The sequence below is a fragment of the Notamacropus eugenii genome, chromosome 4 (assembly GCF_028372415.1).
Source record: "Notamacropus eugenii isolate mMacEug1 chromosome 4, mMacEug1.pri_v2, whole genome shotgun sequence".
Classification (NCBI taxonomy): Eukaryota; Metazoa; Chordata; class Mammalia; order Diprotodontia; family Macropodidae; genus Notamacropus; species Notamacropus eugenii.
Window position 1 is genome coordinate 36155403 of NC_092875.1, and position 24150 is coordinate 36179552.

General features: G+C 38.4%; 1 protein-coding gene across 2 annotated transcripts in view; it reads right to left on the bottom strand.

The window, feature by feature from the left end:
• Window positions 1-650: 650 nt before the first annotated feature.
• The window catches only part of IFT81 (intraflagellar transport 81), a 78659-nt gene continuing 55159 nt past the window's right edge, over window positions 651-24150 (bottom strand). Inside the window, exons 12-20 of one of the 2 annotated variants that reach the window (XM_072600500.1) lie at window positions 22844-22993; window positions 21424-21552; window positions 20802-20891; window positions 14220-14306; window positions 13656-13727; window positions 13489-13574; window positions 9877-9922; window positions 5897-6040; window positions 651-762 (exon numbers count right to left, since the gene is read on the bottom strand). In XM_072600500.1, the coding sequence (XP_072456601.1) occupies window positions 748-762; window positions 5897-6040; window positions 9877-9922; window positions 13489-13574; window positions 13656-13727; window positions 14220-14306; window positions 20802-20891; window positions 21424-21552; window positions 22844-22993 (819 nt within the window). In that variant the 3' untranslated portion in view covers window positions 651-747. Of the gene's footprint in view, window positions 763-5266; window positions 6041-9876; window positions 9923-13488; window positions 13575-13655; window positions 13728-14219; window positions 14307-20801; window positions 20892-21423; window positions 21553-22843; window positions 22994-24150 lie in introns of those variants that run through there. The other variant, XM_072600499.1, reaches the window with a different exon arrangement.

The following is a 24150-nucleotide window of genomic DNA, read 5'->3' on the forward strand; positions in this document are numbered from 1 at the left end:
AGAAACAAGTCTTTTATTTCCACTCTCACTAACATGGCTGAATGCCTGGCGGTGACAAGGCAAGGAGGTTATGATAAAAGCCTCCAAAACAAAAATCATTCCTCAATTTGCACTTTTATTTTGTTTTATTTTGTTTTCCTAAAGATGGTCTGTCACTCATTTCAAATTCAATTCAGAACAATTCTGAAAACCTTTCTGAATTCTGAGCAACGTGTTTTCCCCTGGTTACCAGAAAGGGCTCCTCTATCACATCAGGTTAAGAAATAGTCAAGAGGTTTGATAATCACAGAGTCTACAGTTTTCTAAGGACTGTATGTATATTACATAAACTAATTGGGCTGAGGGATATATTTGGAACTTTTCTAGGATTTCCGTGAAATGCCATTTCATTTTGACTACCCCTCTCGGAGAAGTCCCAAGGACAGATGGCAATAAGTTAGAAGTAGAAGAAAGGATTACTTGCTATTTCCTTGGGCTCACTTGGGTTTCCCTACATCTTTAGGCCATGTACTAGAGACCCAGCTGCTGCTATACTGCCTGAAAACAGAAAGTATATTATTATTTTGGAGCGAGCATGAAGATTTACAACAAATATCACATAATACTATTTTAACTCTTTAAAACAAAAAGACAACCTTTAAAGTTGGATTTCTTCCTGATCCAGCAGAGAAAGAAAGAGGAGCAGTGGCCTTTTGAAATATACAGTTCCTACGATGCGTCCCATACAACTGTTGGCAGCACTAAGTCTTAGAAGTAGGAAATCTGTGAATGCAAAAGCAGTTTTGACAGGCTATTCCCCATTTCTTCTCCTTTCCCTCCCAAGGAAGACAAACAATTTTCCAGAATGAGTAAATATTGTTACCAAATGCCCAGTAAGGCTATCCATCCCGAGGAAAAAATATACATATATATATATACATACATATATATATACATATATACAATGAGCTCTTCTTCTAAAAGGGTGATCTATAAAGGACCTGTCTGAGTTAGTCAGAAGTTTTGAACGCTCCAATCAAATCATTATCTATAGTTACCAAACCCAAGCTGTTAAGTTCGATCAATGCTACATGAAAATGAAAGCTGGCCACTTTCATTTTTTAATTTTCTTGGAGGGATGATGACTTTCTGCTTTAGTTAGTAAAGTACAGTTGGAGCTGCCAACAAGGTGAATCCACAGTCTCATTTTAAGCAGAATGAATATGGCTAGCACTAATCAGATTAGTAGAGCTATCTACTACGCTCCTTGGAATATCTGTCATTGACATTTTTTTTAAATGAAGAGAATGTTTTTCAGAGACAGTAGGAGGCTAAAACGTAAAACATTCTCTGGGCTAGGTTTTCACTGACTGTATTCTTTTCTCGGAAAAAAATTCATTTGTGAGAAGGGGAATAGAAAATATATCATGACATATGGATATGCGTATATTATCATGTTATATAAGGATGTAGATATTATGTACACACCTACATTGACATATAGACATATATATATATAATTTCAGGATGCTATTTAATAAGTGAGCTCTTTAAATTGCATGCACATATGTGTGTATGTGTGTGCACACATGTGGGAGCATTGTTTAGGGGAGTTCCCTGATCAACCTGATGAGCTTGTAGGATAGTGAGGCTTTGTTTGGGACTTCAATATATCTTCTCATGCTCATTCTCCACTATGGATCCACTAGAGATTAAAAGGCTCACTTGGATCATTGGGACAGTGTTGAAGAAGAAGCCATCCCTTTGGGCCAGCTCATCGAAAGGAGTTTTCATAGAGGACTTGGCTTTTGCCCTTTTCCCTTGCTGGAGAAGAGTAGAAATGACCTGATTCCCCAGGGGATGGATGGCTGCCTTAAGACAGAGGCACATGGGAAATAAGGCACTTTCAACAAACTCCTGAGGAGGTTCCCAGACTCGGAGTGCCTGGACCAGTGCTGGGGAGAGAGTAGCAGAAGCACACAGCCTCTCAAAGCATGGAGCCAGGAGAGGAGAACAATGTGGACAATCACACTCTGGCCTTCTATAAAGAGAAGGCACTCGCCTAGGCAGTGCGAACTTCTAGGAGAGATAAGAGAATCATGGAAAGTGATCCCCAAATAATTTTGTATATATCTTATATTTACTTCTCCCCTGTGGAACAGAAGTTCTTTGAACACAAGGACTGCCTTGTATTAAAAATTCTATCTGTAGTGCCTGGAACAGTAACTGATCCCATAGTAGGTACTTAAAAAGTACCTACTGACTGACTGGAAACTATACTTGTGGAGGGGAGAGGAGAGTTCCTCAGCAGCGCCAGACTCTTGGGGATGACAGTCATACATGTGGCTCTTAAAGGTAGGGGACATGAGGGAAGAAAAATCAGGGACTTTTGCTAGCACAGTGATTTATTCAAATGGTTCAGATCCCCATTCCCCACAAAAAGGAAAAGGGCACTCAAGTCTTCTATGAAGACTCCCTTTCATGGGTTAAGCACAAAGGGGACAGGTATAGTGGACAGGGCACTAGACCCAGAGTCAGGAAGACCTGGAGTCCTGTCCTGCTTCTGATACGTAATATGTCTATGACGCTGAGCAAATCCCTTAAATCTCTCTGTGCCTCAAGTTTTTATCTGTAAAATGAGGGCTTCCAGAATTCCTTCTGACTCGGAATCTATGATCCTATGATCTTTCCACAACTATCTGACGACGTAAACCAAAGTTTCCCTCAAAGAGCCACAATGAGGAAAAATTGGGCCAAATGAACATGTCCAGATCCTACCTAGGGAGATACGCTCTTTTCTCCAACCTTAACACACACGCACACGCGCGCACACACACACACACACACACACACACACACACACACACACACTATGTTTTTGTTTTTAGGGGGTAGGGTTTGGATCTATTTCATTGGAGTTTCCAGAAAGGAAATTCCCTTTAACAATGTCTAGATCTTATATGTGCACAGTTGTTTAATTTTGTTTCCACTAGATTTGGAGCTTCTTGAGGGGAGGAACTATATTTTTGTCTTTCTTTGTATTCCCAGGGCAATACCTAGATCACATTAGCTTCTTAAGAAATGCTTGTTGATCTATTTACATATACCTACCTACCTGGTAGGCACACACTATCTGTCTACAATATCTGGTATATAGTAGGTTCTTAATAAATGATTATCTATCTCTCTCTATTTACCTAACTACCTATCTGCTTACTGATCCACCCATTCATACAATACAGATCCTCAAAGTACTGAATATACACATAACATGCATCTATGTGTATGTACGTATACATAGACACACATGCAATACAAATTCCCATTCAGTGCCTCAAGGCTCTGTGCCATTGCTGATGTGGGTCACTTCCCCCATCCTCTATCAATACAGACTGCAGCTTCACTAACACTTGGCCTTCTGGAGTTGCTGTGGTTGAAATATTCATCAGCTGGATCCAACCTGGTGATGACTCCTCCTAATTCAGCCAGACTGGTCCATGGAGAAAGATTTAAGGTCTGTCATGGGGCCTGTAATGACTTTCCAGCCTTTCATGCTAGAGGTTGTCCTACACTGGCACAGTCGTTGGGAATCTAGCTTATCTATCCTATCACAACGAGGCAACAATGTGAGTGTGCATCTACTGAATATCTACATATGTTGTATGGGGGAATATACACACAAAACATGTAAGTCACTAAGTTAAAGGCTTATGATTTTCTCCCTGTGAAAACTCCCAACACAGATCACACAACATCTACATATGTATGTCAGCCTCTACCCTGCACAAAATGTCATGTTTGTTTATTTCTGCCCTTTACCTGTTGGGGTGTAGCCACAGAACAGTAATCAACACTGTATAAAAATAATTACTTAGGTAAAAGTCCTCATAAAAGCAAACATGATTTTTCCATGCATTATTTCACATGTAGAAAATTTCCTTCCTTTTTAAAAAAAATTCCAGTAAGATGTATCCCTGCTGTAGTGTCTAGAGCTTCAAACCAAGGCTCATTGTTCTTAGGAATCTCATCCCCTCTTGCCGTTGTTGCTATTAGAATTACACATAATCAGGATGCTTCCAAACTTTCTCAAATCCCAATTTAAATATAGCCCACAAATACAGACCTCAAAATCACACTGGAAACATCCTGTTCACTAAGGTGACTGACACAAAAGACCTTGGGATAATCCGGACGCTCTGTGGAAGTCTGGGTCCAAACCTGGCCTAAGGCACTTAGGGCTATGAATGTGGGCAAGCCACTTAATCTGAGCACGTGTCCTCATCTGCTCAGTGGGGATAATAACATTCTGGTCACTATCCTACAAGCCTGTTGTGAAGATCAAAGGAGAAAGTGCATGCAAACACTCTGCAAACTGTTACGTGTGACTGTGAATGTCAATTACTGTTTTTCACCAGCATTCGCAGGAACGTATATTTCTGCGCACACCCACATTTTAATGAAAACCACTTCAGCTATGGGTTTGAATTCAAGTGTTGACTTTACATTGACCTGATCCAAAAGGATCATGAGATCATAGGGCTAGAGTTAGGGTCGGTTAGCCCAACTCTGCTCATTTTATAGATGAGAAAACAGAGGTTAAATGACTTGCCCACAGTCATATGAGCAATAAGTATCAGAGATAGTATTTGAACTCAGTTTTTCTGATTCTTAAGTTAGCAATTTCTCCCACTTTCTGCTTTAACTACATATGATTCTTTAGGATTGTTGAAATAGGCTCAATCTGTACATGCCCCAAAGTACAGATAAAAAGAGGAGCTGATACAGACGTGAAAAATCTAGGTGAGAAAAAACCCCAAAGTAGACAGTTTCAAGTTATCTTGCCCATATGAGGCAGAAGTTGGGTCTGGAGTAATATCCTGTACTTCTGAATCCCATTTATAACTGTCTGTGTACAAGATGATACTGACTTCTATAACAGCGGTGTCCCTCAAGTAATCATTCCTGAGGCCACTTTACTGTAGAATACTTTTGACAGGTTACTTTGATGTGGTGAGACGAACACAAGACTAGAAGTCAGAAGACCTTGTTTTAAATCTTGGTCCTTGTGACTTGTGTGACTTTTGGGGCAAGTCACACCACCTCTCTCTGCCTTGGCTTCCTCATTTATAAGATTAGCAGGTTAAATTAAATGATCCTTACTAGCTCTAAATTATGATTTCAATGACACTCCTTAATTTCCATTCATGCTACAGTTTGGAAAGCTACTACAAAAATGATACATCTTGACACTAGCACCTATTGTCATTTAAAAAAGAAACAGTCATGGTACTTGCAACAAGTTTTATTGGTCTTTAAGTTACATGAACAGAGCAAAGCTATTAACACATTAAAATAAATTTAATTTCACGTATATTTAACAAAAGAGAAACTGAAGAAAACTGAAGGAACTGATAAACTTCAGATAAAAGTTTCTTCAAAACAAGAGAGAAAAGTTCCTAAAGGACTCCTCTAAAGTTAAGAAAAAAGACTGAGAAAAACATTAAGAGTTTGGGGTTATTATGCTTTTTTTTTTTTTTTTTAATAAAACTACATGTTTCTTAATGGGCACACGTTTAAATATACAGGTTGTAAAATGCAATCACTCGTCCAATAAAACCAGAAGACATCACTAATGGTTAAACAGGAAAAAAAATGACCATTCTTTTAAATGAGAATAACACTGAACAAAGCTCTAAATCTAAGCCCTAAGATGACTTTCCATAAAAAATCATTAGGGAAAAGCTAATTTGTAGCCAATATATTTTATAAAAGTGACAGATTGTTTTTAGGTTAAAACACAAAAAACAAATCAGCAAACAGCATGGGGAAAAGATTATCACTAGTACCTATTATCAACCCAAACAGATAATACGTGAATTCAGAGTATCAGCCGGTCCTCGCCTCCCTCCTGAATTACCTGCCCAATGGAGGCTTGGCTTTGTTGTTTCAGAAAGCACTGTTTCTTACACTCCATCAGCTGCTCAAAGTCACGCCACATTTTAGCTTGCTTCATGTTGGGACCATGGCTTTCTCGTACAGTTTTTTGTTTTTCCCGAAGTTTCTGTTACAAAATATCAAGGACAAGTGGATCTAAATAGTAGAACAACTTTTAGTCAAGAATATACTGAACTTCATACATCTGACTGCTAGGCTAAACCCTACCCAGGCTGTCTGAAATTCATCAAAACTGAGATCGCTGAAATAAGTTACAAATTTAGTTGTAATGAGATGTCGTGAATTTAAAAACGAAAGTATGTCTTACAGGTGAATTTCTATGGTTTTACTTGAAATATTAAATGTGAGCCGAGAAAATGAAAATTCCCCAAACAGCTTTTGCTAAAAAAAGGTGAAAAGTTCTAATAACAGGCAACAAAAGGAAATGAGTAGATAAGCAAAAAGTCCTGCTCTGTACTGCTGCTTTTGTCATCAAGGACTGGAATGACTTAGAGATGTTCCAGTGGAAGTTTTTAAAACGACTAGTTAGTCAATAAACGCTTATGAAGTGACATTAAGAACAAACATCACGAACATGTATACAACAAAAACAACCCAAACACATCTTGTTTCATTACTATGTCCAGTTGGGAGAGATGGGAAGGCAGAAAAAGGGCTGACTGAGACATGGTCAGAGATGCAGAGACAGAAACCTAAAGAAATGCACTACAGAGATAAATATATAGAGAAAGAAGAAAGCTCAGAGGAACAGAAGGGAGAAACAGACACACATCTGTAAAGACAGAGAGAGTTTTTAAGAAATAAGTATATTCTAAGAGAGTGAAAATGCTTCAGAACAAAACAAAAACACCCACCATGGGAGCGTGGTTAATGCTTTACCCATTACAAACCCCCAGAACACACAGGAATTCAGATAACAAGATGGACACAAAAAAAAGACAGTGGAAATTTACTTCATACAAAACCATTTGGATTCCTAGACCCTGTTAAAAGTTTTTAAAGCTATATTGCAATTTTCCAATTAAATGCATGAATCAGAATATCTCTCGCTAGCGCTTGCCCCATGGACCAAACAGCCTGCAGGCTAGGCTTGTCCCGCAGCTACGATGGCTATAAACAGCAGAAAGAAAGGACGAAGAAGCTACGATTTTCATGCATTTCGTAAACTATTACACAACTGGCGTCTAAACTCCCTTAACTTAAATAGGTCATTAGTAAAACTGCTTAAAATGTACATTTTACTCTAGCTAACAAGAACAGTTTTAAACAAAAACAAAAATAGAAGTGTTAGGGGCTTCAACGACAGCATTTCTCAGATTATTTTAACATTTCAGTGCCATCTCTAGACGTGCTGGAATGAGAGCTGATCACCAGACTTGCAGTGTGAACACCAGCGCTACAAACCAAGCCTTGATCTATGGTTTGGCTCACTGTCTAGACTTAAGAAACGTTAGCGAGGCTTAAACTTAGTGGTGTGCCATGACTATATTTTTTTGAGAGACAGCTGTTCAGTTTTTAACCTGCTATTTCTGAGAATTTATGGGGATGATAAAAGTTACTGTATGAATACAACGAATTCTTCTATGCAATAGTTTACTTGCCGGATCTTTTTATAACTAAGTCTTTTGGGGATGAGAATTGTCTTGTTTGTACTTGTAAAGTTATTTTAAAAATTCTTTATGGGATGTCATCTAGAATTTGAGACCACTGAAGAAGAGTGGGACTAAGGAAGCTTTGGAGGTGAGCTAAGGTTTCTAGAATGGGGGAAAAATTGAACTTCTGACCTACTTGAAATGGTACTTAGTAATTAAACGGTGCCTCCCAAACTCTCAGGATGGTCTCAGGATCAGCTAGCTGCAGGGATGCAGGTCTAGCCCATGCAGCTCTCCAGAGGATTCTGGAGTACCCTGTGTCTCTCTTGTTTGGAAAGACCAGCTTAGTTGTGGGTCTGCCCTAGAAGGGGAAGTCTGTTTTTAAGAAGCGTATAAAGTGTTAGACTAAGTATCTTAACTGGTGAAAGAGGAGCAATTTTTGCTTTGCTGAACTCTATTACAATAATTCTCGTTAGAGACTCTTTAGCTGCCAGAATGAACGCCCAAATTGGAAGACGAGGAAGAGTCCTGAGGTCACGTCCAGCCAGTTAAGTTTAGGCCGACGGGGGAGATGGAAGACTACGAAACGCTTTTGTTCATGTAATATTTTTTCTAAGCAAAAAAGATAAATTTTAAAAACAGAAAATGATAAAATACATTTAGAAAAAGACGTGTACAGCGTGTTTCAGGCATGTTGGTTGTAACAATAACTCCTCATATTTCTGTAATAGAGCTTTTCTTACACAGTCTTCTGACAAAGGCAGAGTAAGTATTATAACATTCATTTCATGGAAGAAGTTGTGAGAAGTTCAGTGATTTGTTCCTGGTCATATACACAGTGGGATGTACACCCCCTCCCTGATCTCAGAGATGCTGGCCTGTATCTGTAGGGTAAGTCTGTACTAGTGATGCTACAAGCAGATACCGACAATTTGCTAAAAACACCTGTTATTCAATATAACAAAGGCTGTTTTGTTTCTCTGAAGAGATTATGGTGTCAGTATGAAGAGGGAAGAAAATAACCTGGAACTCAAACTAAGGAAAGGGAGAAAATGTGCTTTCACATTAATAGTGAGGAAATTTATTCCCAAATTATACAGTGAGACTGGTCCATCATATCTGCTCAGTCATCTACACTGCTGTTGTGGAAACCATTTTCCATTTCTGATGTTTACTTCTGGAGCCATCAGTTTCTTAGAAGTTGATTCAGTTGAAGTAAATGATTGTTTAAGCCAGAAAGGAACCAACACAAGCATGGATATTTTTCACTAAACTATGTAAAAGTTAAATGCCCAACACTTTGATTTTTGCTTTTAAGTAAGCTAAGGGTGAATAAACCTCGTTTTTAAATACATGATCATTTCTAGACTTAACTGCTACACAAGTTGAAGAGTACAACACATTCTAAATCCAATCGTGGATTTAGAATCCCCTAACAGTACTTGACAAAGAAAACTGCAACTCAACAACCTCAGCTGTCAGAGCACAAGCATGTCAGTGTCATGCTAATGACTCACAAATGCCAATGTCCGATTGTAAATTACAGTGAGGAAAACTTGGCAGGGTGGATTATTCTTTACTGTTTAACATGAAGGTAGAAGAAAAGAAACTTAGCAGGAGAAGGGACATGGGGAAAGCCTGGAGAGTTAGGGTGATCTGCCAAGCCATGCTGCCCATTGGCGGCAGAGCTGGGCCAGGACCCCTGTCTCCAACTCTCATTCGAGTGGTGTTTCCATTTCCCAGGCTAGCTTTTACTGTTACCTATAAATTGTTAATACATTAGATTATTTCTGATGAATACAGTGCTATCCATATATTAAAGGCCTGATTCTGAAGACCTTTTCTACTGATCTGTTGGTCATTTCAGTGCTCAGTGATTCCTCCGCCAGAAGGTGTCCAAGAGAAAGGAATGCTGGTAACACTTGGGAGAGTAAATATTACTTTTAGTAGGCCTGACAAAGTTTTGATGGGCAAGAAAGATGAAACTAATGTACACCATCCAGCTTTTGGATTATTAGAATTCATGCTGACTGATTAGTAAAATAATTGAGAATTGTCAGCACATCATTTAGACTTTGAACTGGTAGTTCATTCTGTCATTATTTGGGGGTCTGACCTGAATTATTACCAGGAATGTGATATTAAAGTTGTCTAAGAACCTTTTCAACAATTCATGCTATCTCTATTATGAAAAACCAGTTCAGATGGCCATGGGAATCCTTGAGGCTAAGGACAGAACTTTGACCTGCATCCTAAACAGCACTCGACACAGGGGAGCACAACACCATTTATGTACGAATAGTCTGTACACTGGTAGACAGGTGGTTTTGAATGAACAAGGTGTTCTTACCTTCCCAAGGTTTTCTTGTTCAGCAATATTCTTGGTATACTGTTCCCTAAGGAGCCAAGATAACAAGTTAGCTTCAATTTATTTGAATGAATTTTCTCATGAAACTCAATAACATGAACATCTCTATCTCAAAGTTTTATGAAGTTTACAATGCTCATATGAGGAATGTAGCATCCCCTTACAGTATTTCAATAATCATAATTACTTTTGTCTTTCTCAGCTTTGTTTAGTCCCAGTAAATGGTAATTTAAGAAGGAAAATAAAGTTACAAATATCTTGTGATTTCACGGGAGTGGGGAACTCCTAGTGAAGAGACTTCCTTTACTGAGGGAGCTCTATCCTCCACTCGCCTGTCCTGCAGTCTTTGAGAGCTCCCAATGGGTAAGTGACCTGCTCAACAATAAGCCCTTTCCTATTCACTATAACATGCTGTCTCTCTCAGAAAAATCAAGAGAATGAATATGTGAAATACTCTTTTTGTTTAATCTTCTTTTAAGACAACATTAACACATTTCTGTACAGGTCACTTCATAATTTTAAAGAGATTTTTAAAAAAATTTGTATTAAAACAAAGAACAGACACTGGCCAAGCACATGCTGAACTGCTTTCACACAAAAGTTCCATTATAATTGAATATGTGCTCATCACAAGATGAGGCAGCCAGGAGGACTGATGTAGGAAGGGCAAAGGAGGTAAAGCCAAAGCATGTGGGGTTAGGAAAAAGTAGAATAAACAAAAGACCAGAATAATTGAGTTTTTTGCTATCTTTATTCAAGAGTATGTTGTTATATTTTGAATAAAATAAAATTTAGAAAACTATCTGGGGAACACAAAGAAAAAAAGACTAGAGCAGTCTTAGGTGAAGAGAGATGGCCTTTTAACAAAAGGGGAGGCAGACCCAGTTGGAACAGTGAGAGTTAAGAAGATTCAAAATACTGAATCGATCAAAAGTGCTCATTAAGTACCTATTCTGTACTAGGTCCTCTAGTAGGGGCTGAAGACAGAAGAACAAAGAATGAAACAACTGAAGATAAAAACGTGTAGAAGGAATGAATGTATGTGAAGAATCAGTTAAGGGCAAACAAAGCCAAAATGCCACGAAAACTGCAGATTGGGGATATTACGTAACGATTACAATTATACATCCTATCTCATACCCAGTAGGATGTTCCCAGTTCTACTGCTTCTACAGCATATGTGCTATAAAAAGCTGTGTAGGATGCGCAGTCCATGTTATGTGCTTTGTTAATGTTAGCAACTCAACTCTTGTTTTTACTTTTGTAAATCTGTAAACAAAGTCATGTTGGGAAAACCGATTCAGAATTATTTTATGCTGAGGAGGTCTGCAGTAACTAGGAGTGGGGGGGTAGAAGTAAACAACAAGTCTAGGAGGTTCATTTTCCATCTAATGGGTTAAAACTAAGTGATGATAATCACAGCGCTAAATGTGCCAATTTTTAGACCACAGCTCAGTTAAAACTGTTCTTGGAGAGTAAAGATTATATGAAAACTATCCACCGATTGTGCCTGAATTATGGAAAGTCTGAAACAAGACGGTGAAAAGGCAAGATCTGAGTTTGAATCTGTGATTTTGGGCAAGTCACTGTACCGATGTTCGTTTCTTCATCTAAAAATGGCATTATGACATCTGCACGACCTACCTTACAGAGTTGTTGTGGGAAAAGCACTTTGTAAATATTAAGAAACAACTGTGACTTGTTATCGTTAATTATTGGAGATTTTTTTTTTAGTTTCTCCAAGGGCAAAAATTCTTTAAACAACAACAACAACAACGAAACTTATGTCCTTTTTCAAAATAAAAACTGGGACACCAGACACAAATTTTAAACCAAACGAATCACTTTCATCTGTGGTTGTGCCAGAAAAAGCTACAGATCTTTGAAATTTTTTTAGTGTGTCTCAGTAATATTCAAACAAATATGGGTGAAGCCATAACATGATGAATTGCACTTTGTTTTAATGTTCTCATTACCACATAATTCTACTACTGTTTTTTTCTGGGGGGAAGAGAAAACCAATGAAGTGGTAGGCAACTATGATAAAGGAATGAAGCAAAGGATCTTAACTGGAAAACTGATCAGAAAGTTTAGCAGAAACATTTTCTTCTTTACTCTTTATAATGACAACATTGGAAGGAATGTAACTTAATTTTTAAAAACTTTCTATTTTTAGAGGCCAAAATTAACTTTTCACATTCCTTAACATTGACCGTGTAGATTTACTTGAGTTGAGCTGACATTCAATAAAGACATCTGAATAAGTACATTTTTGGCCCAATATGTTGTAGCCTTAGGAAAGTGCCTGTTTTATAAATAGTAGACTTTAAGCCCCTCTTCAATTCCTGTATAAATTGAAAAAATATTTAAATTCTGCAAAGAAATCCTGTTTCTTAATTCTATTATCTTTCTAAGAAAACTATCACTTCAAAATCATTGCTATATGGATGAAGGTAAAAAAGTCTTACTCTAAATCTGAAAGGTGAAAGCAAAACAATTATTTTCTGGATGGGAAAACTCCAACTTATTCTGGAGACAATTCAAACAGAACAGCTTGTGTTTATATTGCGGTTTGCTTATCATACCATATTCCCAGCACAATCAAGAGCTGGACAAAGCCATGCAAAGGCTACTAGAATTCTTACACTTATTTTCATCCTTCACCACAGACTACTGGGCTCTGTACACAGCAGATACTCAATCAATTTTGAATGTTGAAAGTGTAGTGACTTCTGGGGCACAAAACAATAACCAGGCAGACAATTGGGGCTTAGCTCACAAGGGATGTGTCCAAAGAAGCAAAGCTCTATGCTTCCAAAAGGTTTAGATCACAGGATAAGATGGATCCACAGCAGGGAGAGCAAAGCTTGAATCGTGATGGTATTAAGAAGATATCCTTAACAAGCTGCATGGGGCTGTGATTTCCCTGAGTGCTGCCTGATCTGGTCCAACTACAAAGTAAAATGACCAGTTGGTGGGCTGAAACATGCTAATTCCCTTGAATTATCTTTGAGACTCGTCACTCAGACATACTATGAAGTAATGAGACCTGGAAGGGACCTTAGGGATCCTCTTGTCCTATCTTCTTAGATGAGAATACAGCGCCAGGAAATCTTCGAGAGTAGGCCAGGTGGGTGAACGGAAGAAGCATTTATTAAGCATTCACTCCGGGCCAGGGTGGTGCTGTGGACCTTTGACTCCTTATCCCAAACTTCTAGGTTTTAAAATCCTAGCGCAGAATTGCTTTTGCTTCTAATATGAAATCTGCAATCCAAATTTTCCTCTGAGAAGTTTTTTTGTTAAAGTATGTATTATAAGGAGAATGATTTGGGGCATGAGAATTTTACAGTGAATTCTAGATTGTGACTATACATCAAAACAATTGGTCAATTAAGTAGAATTTAATTTTTTTTTTTAAAGATCAAACCAGCAACTGAACAGAATGGCCATGTTGGATGAAGGAACAAAAAAGTATTCCTTGAAATTTAAACCTGAATATGCCCATTTCTGAACTAGAGATTTTTCTAACTGAATGACACTGAGGAAATCCTGCAGAGGCAGAATGAAGTTGTTGGGAATAAGAGGTGTACTTGCCGAATGGCCTTGCGCTTCTCCTGCTGATCCGAGGAGACGTAGGCCTTCATCTCGTCCGTTGCGCGCCTCAGCTGTACTTCTAGATTCTAAATGGAAAGAGAGAGCTCTGGAGACGCTGCTGACAAAAACCCTCTCTGAAGTTTCTCATTTGTTTTCCCTCGTCTTACCTTAATCATGCAGTTTGTATAATGGTATCGGCTTTCTTCTTGAAGACATTCTTCCCGAAGTCCTCTAACTTCCTACAATGGGATAAGAATGGGCAGCATTCTTTAACATGGTAAAAAGAAACAACCTTTGCTTCACTAAGCATAGTTCAAAAAACTTTTTTTCTAATAATTTTTCCTTTAGTGATTTTAACTTAACTGAAATACTAACAGATGCTACCTATGTATTTAAGGATTTTCAGATGCACATAGTCTGTGACTATGGAAAAAGCTGTTAGTTTACTCCAGAACACAACAATGAAGCAAAGATCCACATCAAAGTGAGAAGAAAGGTCAAAGTTCAGAAGACAGCTGGCTGGACTAAGACTCTTCCATAGGTAATGGATTCCGGCCCAACATGGCACAGGACAGTGAACACAGGAAGACCTGGGCAAATGAGCACACCGACTGACTAATATGAAAGGAACACGTGCCCACCAACAGAACAGGGCTGCTGGAGGATATGTTCTGTAACAGGAGGAACTACTCCCATTAATTACATGCATGTGGTTGAACCATCCTTCTTACCTGCTCAAGTTTGGACCGATTACTTTCTAGACCTGCTGCACAGCTGTCATACTGTGTTTTCTTTTCCTCACACTCCTGTGTCAGTTCCTGGTAGGAAAAGGGCAGACAACTGTGAAAATGAAAACTGGAATTCAGCTTTAAAGCAGTATTTGCTCTTGTTAATCCTGTAACTGAGCCTCAGACTTAGAATTGTTGTTGTAAACCATGGGGACAGACGAGAATCATTACAGATGAGGCAGTTACTCAAGTTGCATGTTAAAAGATCAGGTGAATAAACAGCACACAAACGTTCTTCTAATGTTTCTATGTTTACTCAATACTATCACATTTGGTTGCCTTGTGACGCTCAACAGAGACATAAAGATTTTATACTTCACCATGTGTACAACAAAGACCAACACTAGAAAAAAAAGCACCATTAAATATTAAGTTATTTAGGGTTTTAGTAGGGGGTGATAAAAATATTACCTTGAATGCATTAGGAAAGTACATAAGTACTAGTAAAAACACATTCTTCTACACAGAATACATTTTAAATTATATTTAAAACTCTTCTTTGCAAAAACAAGATTTTATAATGGAAAAAAGAAAAATCTGTCAGTTTTGCTCTATGGACCATACTTAAACTTTTAGTATGTTAATTTTCCTTGTACTAAAAACCTGTGCCTTATGCATTCCATATTTCTCCCAATGGACATTAATTCTAATTTCCAACTTGAGAAGCACTTAATTGTAGACCCAGAGAAGTAATTTCTATTTCTCATATTTGTCAACTTTTTCTATTTTCTTTTTCTTTCTTTTTTTGTTTGAAGATACTTGGTATTAAGTGACTTGCCCAGGGTCACACAGCTAGAAGTGTCTGAGACCAAATTTGAACTCAGGTCCTTCCGACACGGCGCCACCTAGCTGTTCCCTATTTTTCTTAATAGTCCTTATCTCTAGTTTTCTTTTGAAAATCAAATTGGCTAATGGCTTGTCTAATTTATTTTCTTCCCCCATCAAAAAAAAAATTCCTAAATTTTAGTAACTAACTTGATGGCTGGCTTTGTTTCGCTTTCCGTTTTGTTCATCTTTTCTCTGGGTGTTTACTTGGGGTCACCTGATTGTTTGTTTTCTACATTTTTGGCTGCATGCCCAATTCTTTGATTTTTTTTCTTCCTTTTGTTGATGGAAGTGTTTAGAGACATGCATTTTCCTCTCCCGATGACTTTGACTGCATCTCCAAAATGCTGGTGTGCTGCCTCATCGCTGCCACTACTTTTAACGGCATCACCTACCATTTCTAAGATTTGTTCTTTGATTCCCCAGTTCTTAAGGGGTAATTAATCCAATGGATATTTAATCCTTTGTTTAACATTCCTTTGCTGAAAAGAATTGGTTTTTGTTGACGAGTCTTTTCCACGCTCTGACCCACGGGCAATTCTAATAATAGTAACAGCTCACATTCACATAACGCTTTAAGGTTTGCACGTTGCTTTACAAGTTTTCTCATCTGAATTTTCATAACGGTGCCACAGCCCACTGAGAAATACCTAAGCTCCTTCTTATTTCCATTATTTCCATTCAGTAATCGTGAGATATTAAGCACATCTAAATTCTAAAAGTCTGTTCAGGTTTTTAACCTCTTTCTTGTTGATTTTTTATTAGATTTGTCTAGATCTGAAAGGGATATACAGACATCTCTCATTAATATAGTTCTATTACATATTTCTTCCTGTAATTCATTTACCTTTTTTAAAAAGTATTTTGATGCTATGTCATTCAGTGCATTTATCTGACTCACCATCTATAGTACCTTTCAACCCAATATAGTTCCTCGATTTATTTCTTTTAATCAAATCTATTTATTATAATCAAATTCATTATTGTCTGAAATTATCATTGCTATCCCTGCTTTTTTAAGTTCAGTTGAAAGATTATAGATTTTGCTTATCTTAACTCTTTTATCTTTATGTTTCAACCGTATTTCTCATAAATAACATGTTGGATTCTGGTTTCTTATCTCCTCTTCTGTTTTATGGGAATGTTCACTACATTTTAGAAGCAGCTAGGTGGTGGAGTGGATAGAATGCTGTGCCTAGGGAAAGAAAATCTGAGTTCACATTTGGCTTTAGACTGTGGGTGATACACTACTGTGTCACCCTGGACAAGTCACTTAATCTATTTGTCTCAGTTTCCTCAATTGTAAAATGGGGATCTTAATTATACCTACCTCCCAGGGTGGCTGTGCAAACCAACTGAGGTAATATTTGTAAAGCACTGAGCACAATGCCTGGCACATGAAAGGTGCTTAATAAATGTGTGTTCCCTTTCCCTTAATATTAATAAAGATATTTAAGAGAAGTTAATCTTAATCTTAAAAATTTATTAAGCTCCTACTATGTCTCATTGCCAGGTACTATGCTAGATATTAGAGACACAAAGACAAAAATGAAATAGTACATTCCCTCAAAGAGCTTACATTCTTCTGAGGGAGACAACAAGTACATATGGTACGTATATAAATACACACTAAGTAAATGCAAGGCAGCTTTGTGTGTGAAAATACTAGCAACTGTGGAGGATCAGGAATAAAGATTTATCCATAAACATTGATCCATGTACTATCTAAAGTATGGCTATGTATTATAGCCTTTCCTCATGTCCGTAGTAATTCATGATTATGGTCATTTAATTACAGACCTGGCATATTCTACTAAACTAAAAAGGCTTCAAACATGACCCTACCAAAAAAAAAAATAGTCATATACCATTCAGCAATGTGGTAAAGTGGCCCTGAATTCAAATCCTGCCTCTAATCTTTCATTTTCTGTGTGTTCCTGCATTCTGAGCTCGTACTGGTCTAATCGGCCACAGTCAGACACACTGAAACTTCACGTTATCATGGTGATGTCATTTTGGTCCTCTTTGAAAACAAAGGACAACAGCCAACCAACCAATCATTCCCTCACTTAGACTCCTCACCCATAAAATAAGTGACTGGATCAGACGCCTTCTCCAAGGTCTCGTCCAGCTCTACAGTTATGCTCTTTGGAACTAACTGGAAAAACTGAGCAGTAGCAGACAGAAATCAGGAGTAGAAATAGCTCATGCATAAAACAAAATGGGAGGAACTTTAAAAGAAAATGCTTAGATTGCCAAGTTGTTCCTCTGACTTGGAGGATTCAGTGGCAGTGGAGAAGAATTAACTGAACTTAAGAGAGACACAGTGATATCGCTATGTCTACGAGAAGCAGGCAGCACTGTATTACTAGAGCTTGGGACTGGGCCAGTGTACAGAGATGGTCATGGAAGTCATCAAAGAAAGAAAAAAATGACATTCCTATAACATTTCCTATAACATTTCCAAGCATTTAAATTTGTTAAGGCATATGATTCAGTATGTGACTCATCACATGTATAACCAATGTATAAAATTACAGCAGACAGACAGGATATATAACTTGCACACCAGAGACTTGTTCAGATGTTTTTTCTATGCTAACAAGAAGGACAATACTATGACCTTTTATGTGTTATTTCAAATGTCTCTTCAACTTAAATTTTGTATTTAACTATAGTGGTTCAATGCACTTGAAGGCACATTTATTAAATGTACTAGTTACTGTGCTAGGTGCTGGAAGAAACAAAGACAAAAAACAAAACTGTTCCTGCCCTTGAGGAGTTTACACTGTTGGGGAGAGACAGCAGCACACATTTAACCAATCAACCAACCAACACATATTTATTAAGCAAGAACTATGTCTATCAGGTGCTGCGCTAGGCATCAGGGAAACAAATACAAAGAAGGAAACAACCATTCTAATGGGAGAGACAAGATGGACATAGACCAATACATACAGCCATCAACAGAATGTGAATAAATACAAATAAATGCTAAACAGTTCAATACAAAGTAGCTTGAGAAGGAGGGAATTAGCAACTGAGGAGATCAGAAAAGGTAGAAAGTAGTACTGGAAACTGAATCTTGATGTGGGGGATGACAGAAGGCAGAGGTAAGGAGGGAGGGCATCACAGACATGGGGGAACAGCTAGAGCAGAAGCATGGAGGCAAGGAGATGTAAAACGACCAGAGAGAAGTCAAGGACAAGACAAGTTTGGCTGGACTGCAGTGTGGGAGGGAGAGTATTGTACAATGAGTCTAGGAAGATGGGTTGAGACAAGATTCATAAGGGTGTTAAAAGCTAAGGAGAAAACTTGACAGTTGATTCAAGGCATCATGGAGCTACTGGAGTTTGGTGACTACGGGAGAGACATGGTCTGTAGAAAATTGAATAGGGGAGAGAAAAGTCAGTTAGGAATCTATTGAAATAACCTAGGCAGGAGGTGGTGATTGCTTCAGATAAGGGGGTGACTGTGTGAGCAAGGGGAAGGGGTGAGATGCAAGAGATGTTGTAGAAGAAGAAAGGGTCAGATTTGGCAACTAATAGGATATATGGAGGGAGAGTGAGGAGTCACAAGGTTACAACCCTTAGAAACTGGACAAATGGTGATTCCTTTGATAGAAGGAAAGAAGTATGGAAGAGAGCTGGAATTTGGGAGAATGATAATGAGTTGTTTTGGATCTGCTGAGTTTGAGATTCCTATGGGACACCAATGGGTCCAACAGACACAGTGATGCCAGTGATGCAGGACTGAAGCTCAGGGGTAAGATGGGGTCTGGATAAATAGATCTGGGAGTCATTGGCATAGAGCTGATAATTAAACCTGCAAGAGTGGATGAGGTTGCCAAGAAGATAAGGAGAGAGAAGAGTAGGGGGCTTAGGATAGAGCCTTAGAGAACACTCATGTTTAGGGGGTATGATATGGATAATGAAGCAGCTAAGCAAACTGAGAAGAAATGATCAGATAGAGAGGAGGAGAACGAGGAGAGAGTAGTATCATGAAGGACAGGAGTGGTTAAAAGCGTCAAGCAGTTAAGTAAATCACAAGGCAAACTGAAGGAGGAGAGAACACAAGCATGTAACACCCAACTGTTAGGGGTGTTGAAAAAGGTTTTTTTTTACAAAGGGTGAGAAATTAAGACTAAGTGAACTTTAAAGTCCCCTCTAATTCTAAGGTTCCAATTTAGGTTGTCCTAAGTCAGGTTAGAGGAGTCAGAAAAGGTCAAAATGAAGAGGCAAAGGCAGCCATCTTGTCCCAAATCCAGCAGCTGGTGGGCTGTCAGTCAGATACCTCTGCTCACAGTCCAATGGCTGCTAGGATTGCGCCCAAAGGGATCTGCTTCTGTCTGAGTTTGGCACCTCTGTTCCAGAGTAACATAGACAGAGATCAAGAAAGATGGGAAGAAACGGCAAAGGAAATTTCAAATGTCTTTCCATCAGATAAATAAGCAACGCTATTTTATTATTCATGCAGCCTATTTCCATTGGGCTGGAACCAATGACCATATTTTGCATAACGGTAACTTTTAATAGTAGGAATTCTAATGCGTGTGACCACTTCATGGGATTCCTATTCACACTGACTGGAGCCTAGCTGTGGGGTAGATTAAGTGGGAAAAAGGGACTCTCTATACCTTAAAACCCTTTGTCCGAGCAGTACATCTCCTTTCGTACCATAGGGGGAGCAGGTTTTAGGAGCCCTGTTGACTTGACCATGTGCTACTTTAAAAAAAATGCTGTCTTAACAAAATGCCTTTGCTAAGGGACAACTGTATCTACTGGCTGACTACTAACAGAAAGCACCCCACATGAGGACTTGTGAGCTATGGTGTTAGGATGCAGTCCCGTAGGGTTATCCTCTAGAGGTCATCTGTAACAAGTTAGGGGAGTAGTTCAGAGGGAGTGCTACATTTATTTCGGATCACTTTCTATGATTAGTAGAGTTCAAGTATTAAAGTTTATTCCACCTATCCCATACTAAAACTCGCCCTAGGCTTGGCAGGGTGTAAAACTTATCCTAAATTTGGACCTTCAATAGTCCTAATACTGACAGCTGAAAGACTGAGGGCTCTAATAAGTTTTAGAGTTATATCCTCAAGGCATTATTGCACTATTAAAACAGATGGGATTCAAAACTAAATTTATAAAGCAGAGAGATTAAATGAACACTGCTAATATCAAATGGCTGAGGCCAAATGACCTGGATTTGTGGAGTACACTCACCTTCAGTCTGCTAATCCCTAAAGTGGTGGTAAGAACTAACTTCCAAGTAATGGCATCTCATTACATATCACAAGATATGATGGCATACCACACAGTAACTTCATTATTCTGGAGTTAGCCTGGCACCATTCCACATCAGCAGGCTCTCAGGCTTCACCTGGTCACAGAAGAGTGTGACCATATATTTATAGCACTTACTTGCATAAAAGTTAAACTGGGAATGTCACCTAACTGATTTGTATTTAAGATAATTTCTTCAGATAATCTAAAGTCTATAACATTTAAGTAAAGGAAATTACACAAAACTCTTTTAATGACACATAATTTACTCCTTCATTTTTGATGAGTCATAATTTCCATGACTTGCCTCAGTAAACAGGAAAGAACACATTTACAATTCCAACTACTTCGGCCAAGTGGCAATACAGAACACCAAGACATTTCCCGATGGTGTCTCTACACCCATGCTACTTACCTGGCAATTCTGTCGCAACTGCCTCAACTCTTTGATAATTGGGGCTAACGCTGACTTCTTTTCAGCCACCAGTGAATTCAGTTTTTTTACCTGTTGTCAGAACAAAAAGTGTAAACACACGTTCCTGCTACATTAACAATCTCATTAGAATGAAGAAAGATTTTTTAAAAAGGGGGATGAGGACTAATATGTTGAGCATGACTGTACATGTATAACCTGTATCAGATTGTGTGCTGTCTTGGGGAGGGGAAAGGGAGAAAAATGGGGACTCAAAATTTTACAAAAATGAATGTTGAAAACTATCTTTACATGTAATTGGGAAAAAAATAAAATACTATTAAGGGAAAAATAAGTTGATGAGATGAAGATCTCTGGAGAGACATAAAAGTTAGAACCTTTCCCCAAAAGCAAACATTGGATCTGCAATTATTTTTACTAGGTACCACAGAAAACTTGTTTACTGGTATTAAAAACATTTTATAAAGACAGTCAGAATATACATGTCCCACTTTACTTGGAAACCATTCCTCTTTCTTTTGCCCCAGAACTGTTTTTTGTTTTTCAGTTTGTCCTCTGCTTCCTCCATGTCCAATAAAGGAAGAGAAAGAAGTCGCAGAATCACCATTTCTGACATGCCGTCCAGTGTTCGTCCTTTCACTTCATCTACTTCACTCTTCAGGGCAGAGACCCTCTCCAGCTCCTCCTGGGTGTAACTGTAGCCAGAGATGCCCTTTTTGTCCTCAACGGTTTGCTGGTGAACAAAGAAAAGAGAAAGAAAGCCCCACAGAATGTATAGGAAAGCCCCAGAAATTCACAAAACAAATTCACAGATTTAATTATAGCTTAGCATCAACACAGCTAAATGAACAAACTTAATGAAAATCCTAAAAGTACATTGCACATTTTGAAATTCAAGAGATTTACATGCCTGTGTGGGTACAAACACATTTACTTTCCCTATGGGGTTACCTGGCATATAAAAGATGTGTTTTCAGCGTTAGATTTAAAATCTCCATTAATGACCAATGGCATCTATAAACAGGGACACCAGAAGCTCTAAAGGAGTCACAGGTGGGCACGCCAGCCTCTCTGTGTTTGGCTTCCATGGGCCCTTCTTCTTTGTAGCTCCATAACTCATGGATGTGGGAAACTGCTCATTTTGTTTTTCTATCATGGAAGTCAGATAATTTTTGGTTGGTTCTAGATTTTCATTTTTTCCCCTGAAATTTTCATTTCAGCAATTTTGGGGGGCTTTACTTGCTAAAAAATTATATTTTGATGCTCATATCTGTGCTAAAGGTGGAGATTAAAGGTTGCAGATATATATGATTTCTGATTATCATATGTAAAGACAGATGCCAAAAGCAGCAGTTTGTAAAAATAAAAAAGTTTGCCTATAATGAAATTATTAAGTGAATACTTGATAAAAAGGCAAAACTAGGCTTTCTTTTAGAAAGTGTGAAGGGCCACAAAAGTATGGAAGGGATTAAAAAGCATAAAGAAGATGAGGACTGAAAAGATGCAAAGGACTTCAGAAAGAAAGTCATTGAGAAGTTCAGAGGGGACAGCGTTGGAAGACTGGCTTTGGGAGAGGAAAAAATGAAATTACAGGGGATTAAGGAGGGAAGTGGACATAGCAGATGAGAACTGTACATTTAAGGACTTTGGAAGCCAAAGACGCAGTCTGGATGGTAACTAGGATGGCCAGGAGACAATATTTTAAAAAATGGGGGTACCCTATTTAGTGACATACACCTTTGTATTTATTTTGGGTTCTGACATCTTCCATGCGAGCCAACCAAAATTAGGAGATGTGCCCAAGTAGGGGCTAAAATAATCTAAAGACATCAATCTTATTCAAGAATTTCTATAATATGAGACAAAATCAAACCCGGGAACTACAGGGCTTTTTCCTTTGTCGTTAAATACACGACTTTCCCGGTTTTACTGGGAAGAATGTTGACTTCACAAAGGTACAAATCCACGTGTTTTCTTGTTCCTATGTTGACAGTGACCCAGGGGAGAGCTGGCGCTGCTGTTACCAGCTGACGCTGGACGTTCTCGTGCCTCTGCCTCAGCAGCTCCTCTGTCCTCTGCAGCAGGCCAAATTCCGCCTTAAATTCGGCTATGATTTGATGCTTCTTCTTGAAAACCGTGCTCTTACTCCGAAGTTTACTAACGTAACGTTTAAACTGGAAGAAAGGAGAACAGAGCGACACGTAATTCAACTGACAGAACAGAGAAGCTAACGAAGAACATTGTTTTCTCTTGTACTTGAGACATCGAGGTGGCACAGAGGATGGAGCATGAGACCAAGAGTCAGAAAGAACTAAGTTCAAATGTGGCTCCAGACACTTAGATAGCTGTGCAGCCCTGGGTGAGTCACTTCCCCTCTGTCTGCCTTAGTTTCTTCACCTTTCAGAATAGGGATACTAACAGCACTGACCTCCCTGGACTGTTGTGAGGACAAAATGAAATCATATTTGTAAATCTTTGAGTGTGTATAAATACCTAGTATGATTGCTGTTATACTTCCCAACAGGCCACAAAACTTTATTTCATGTGTCACAAAGTTAGGTAATAGCAATCACTTGGCTTAATTAGGAAATCTGGGACTACCACATTAAAAAAATCCTTAAAAGCTACAGGCTAAATTAAAAATGTTCTCAAAAATTTTTATTTATCACCTAAATAGCCCCCAAGATTTAATGCAAATGTGTGAAATCTTGGTCTTTTTTATTCACTAAAGGCTTTACAATGCTCCAAAGCAAAAAGAATGTTGTCCCATAATAAGGCCCCAGCAAAAGAAAACAAGTTGCTGGAATAAGATGTGAATTGTTGTATCCATTCTATATGTGAGAATTCATTTGTTAATTCACATGTTAAAAAGAAATAAATGAATAGGTAGGAGACAAAGAAGGGAGATAGAGGAGAAGGACTCCAATTTTAAAGGGTGGTCAATGGTTATGTTTTTCTGGTAGAAGAGCATGAGACATACTCGGAATAAAAACAAAGTTGAACAACTGTAGTTGCCATCTCGCATTTGGGAAATTCATACATACAACGAAGCTGTGATCTTTGTGTCTAAGTCATCACGCACCTTCAAGTGCTGGAGAGCTGTAGGACACTCAAGGCTGCAAGTTAAGACTTACAGAGATAAATTGTGTCATTGCTAGTAAAAAGTGATATTATAGCCAAATATGCCATCACTAAGGAAAGAATATGTATTTATGAAGTTTGTGCCAAAGAGCTTGAAAAACAAATGCCACGGACAGAAGGCAGTAGAGTGTTCAAAGGAATTAATTTCATAGCTAACAGAACAACACCACTCCCAGTTGGTGGCTTTTAG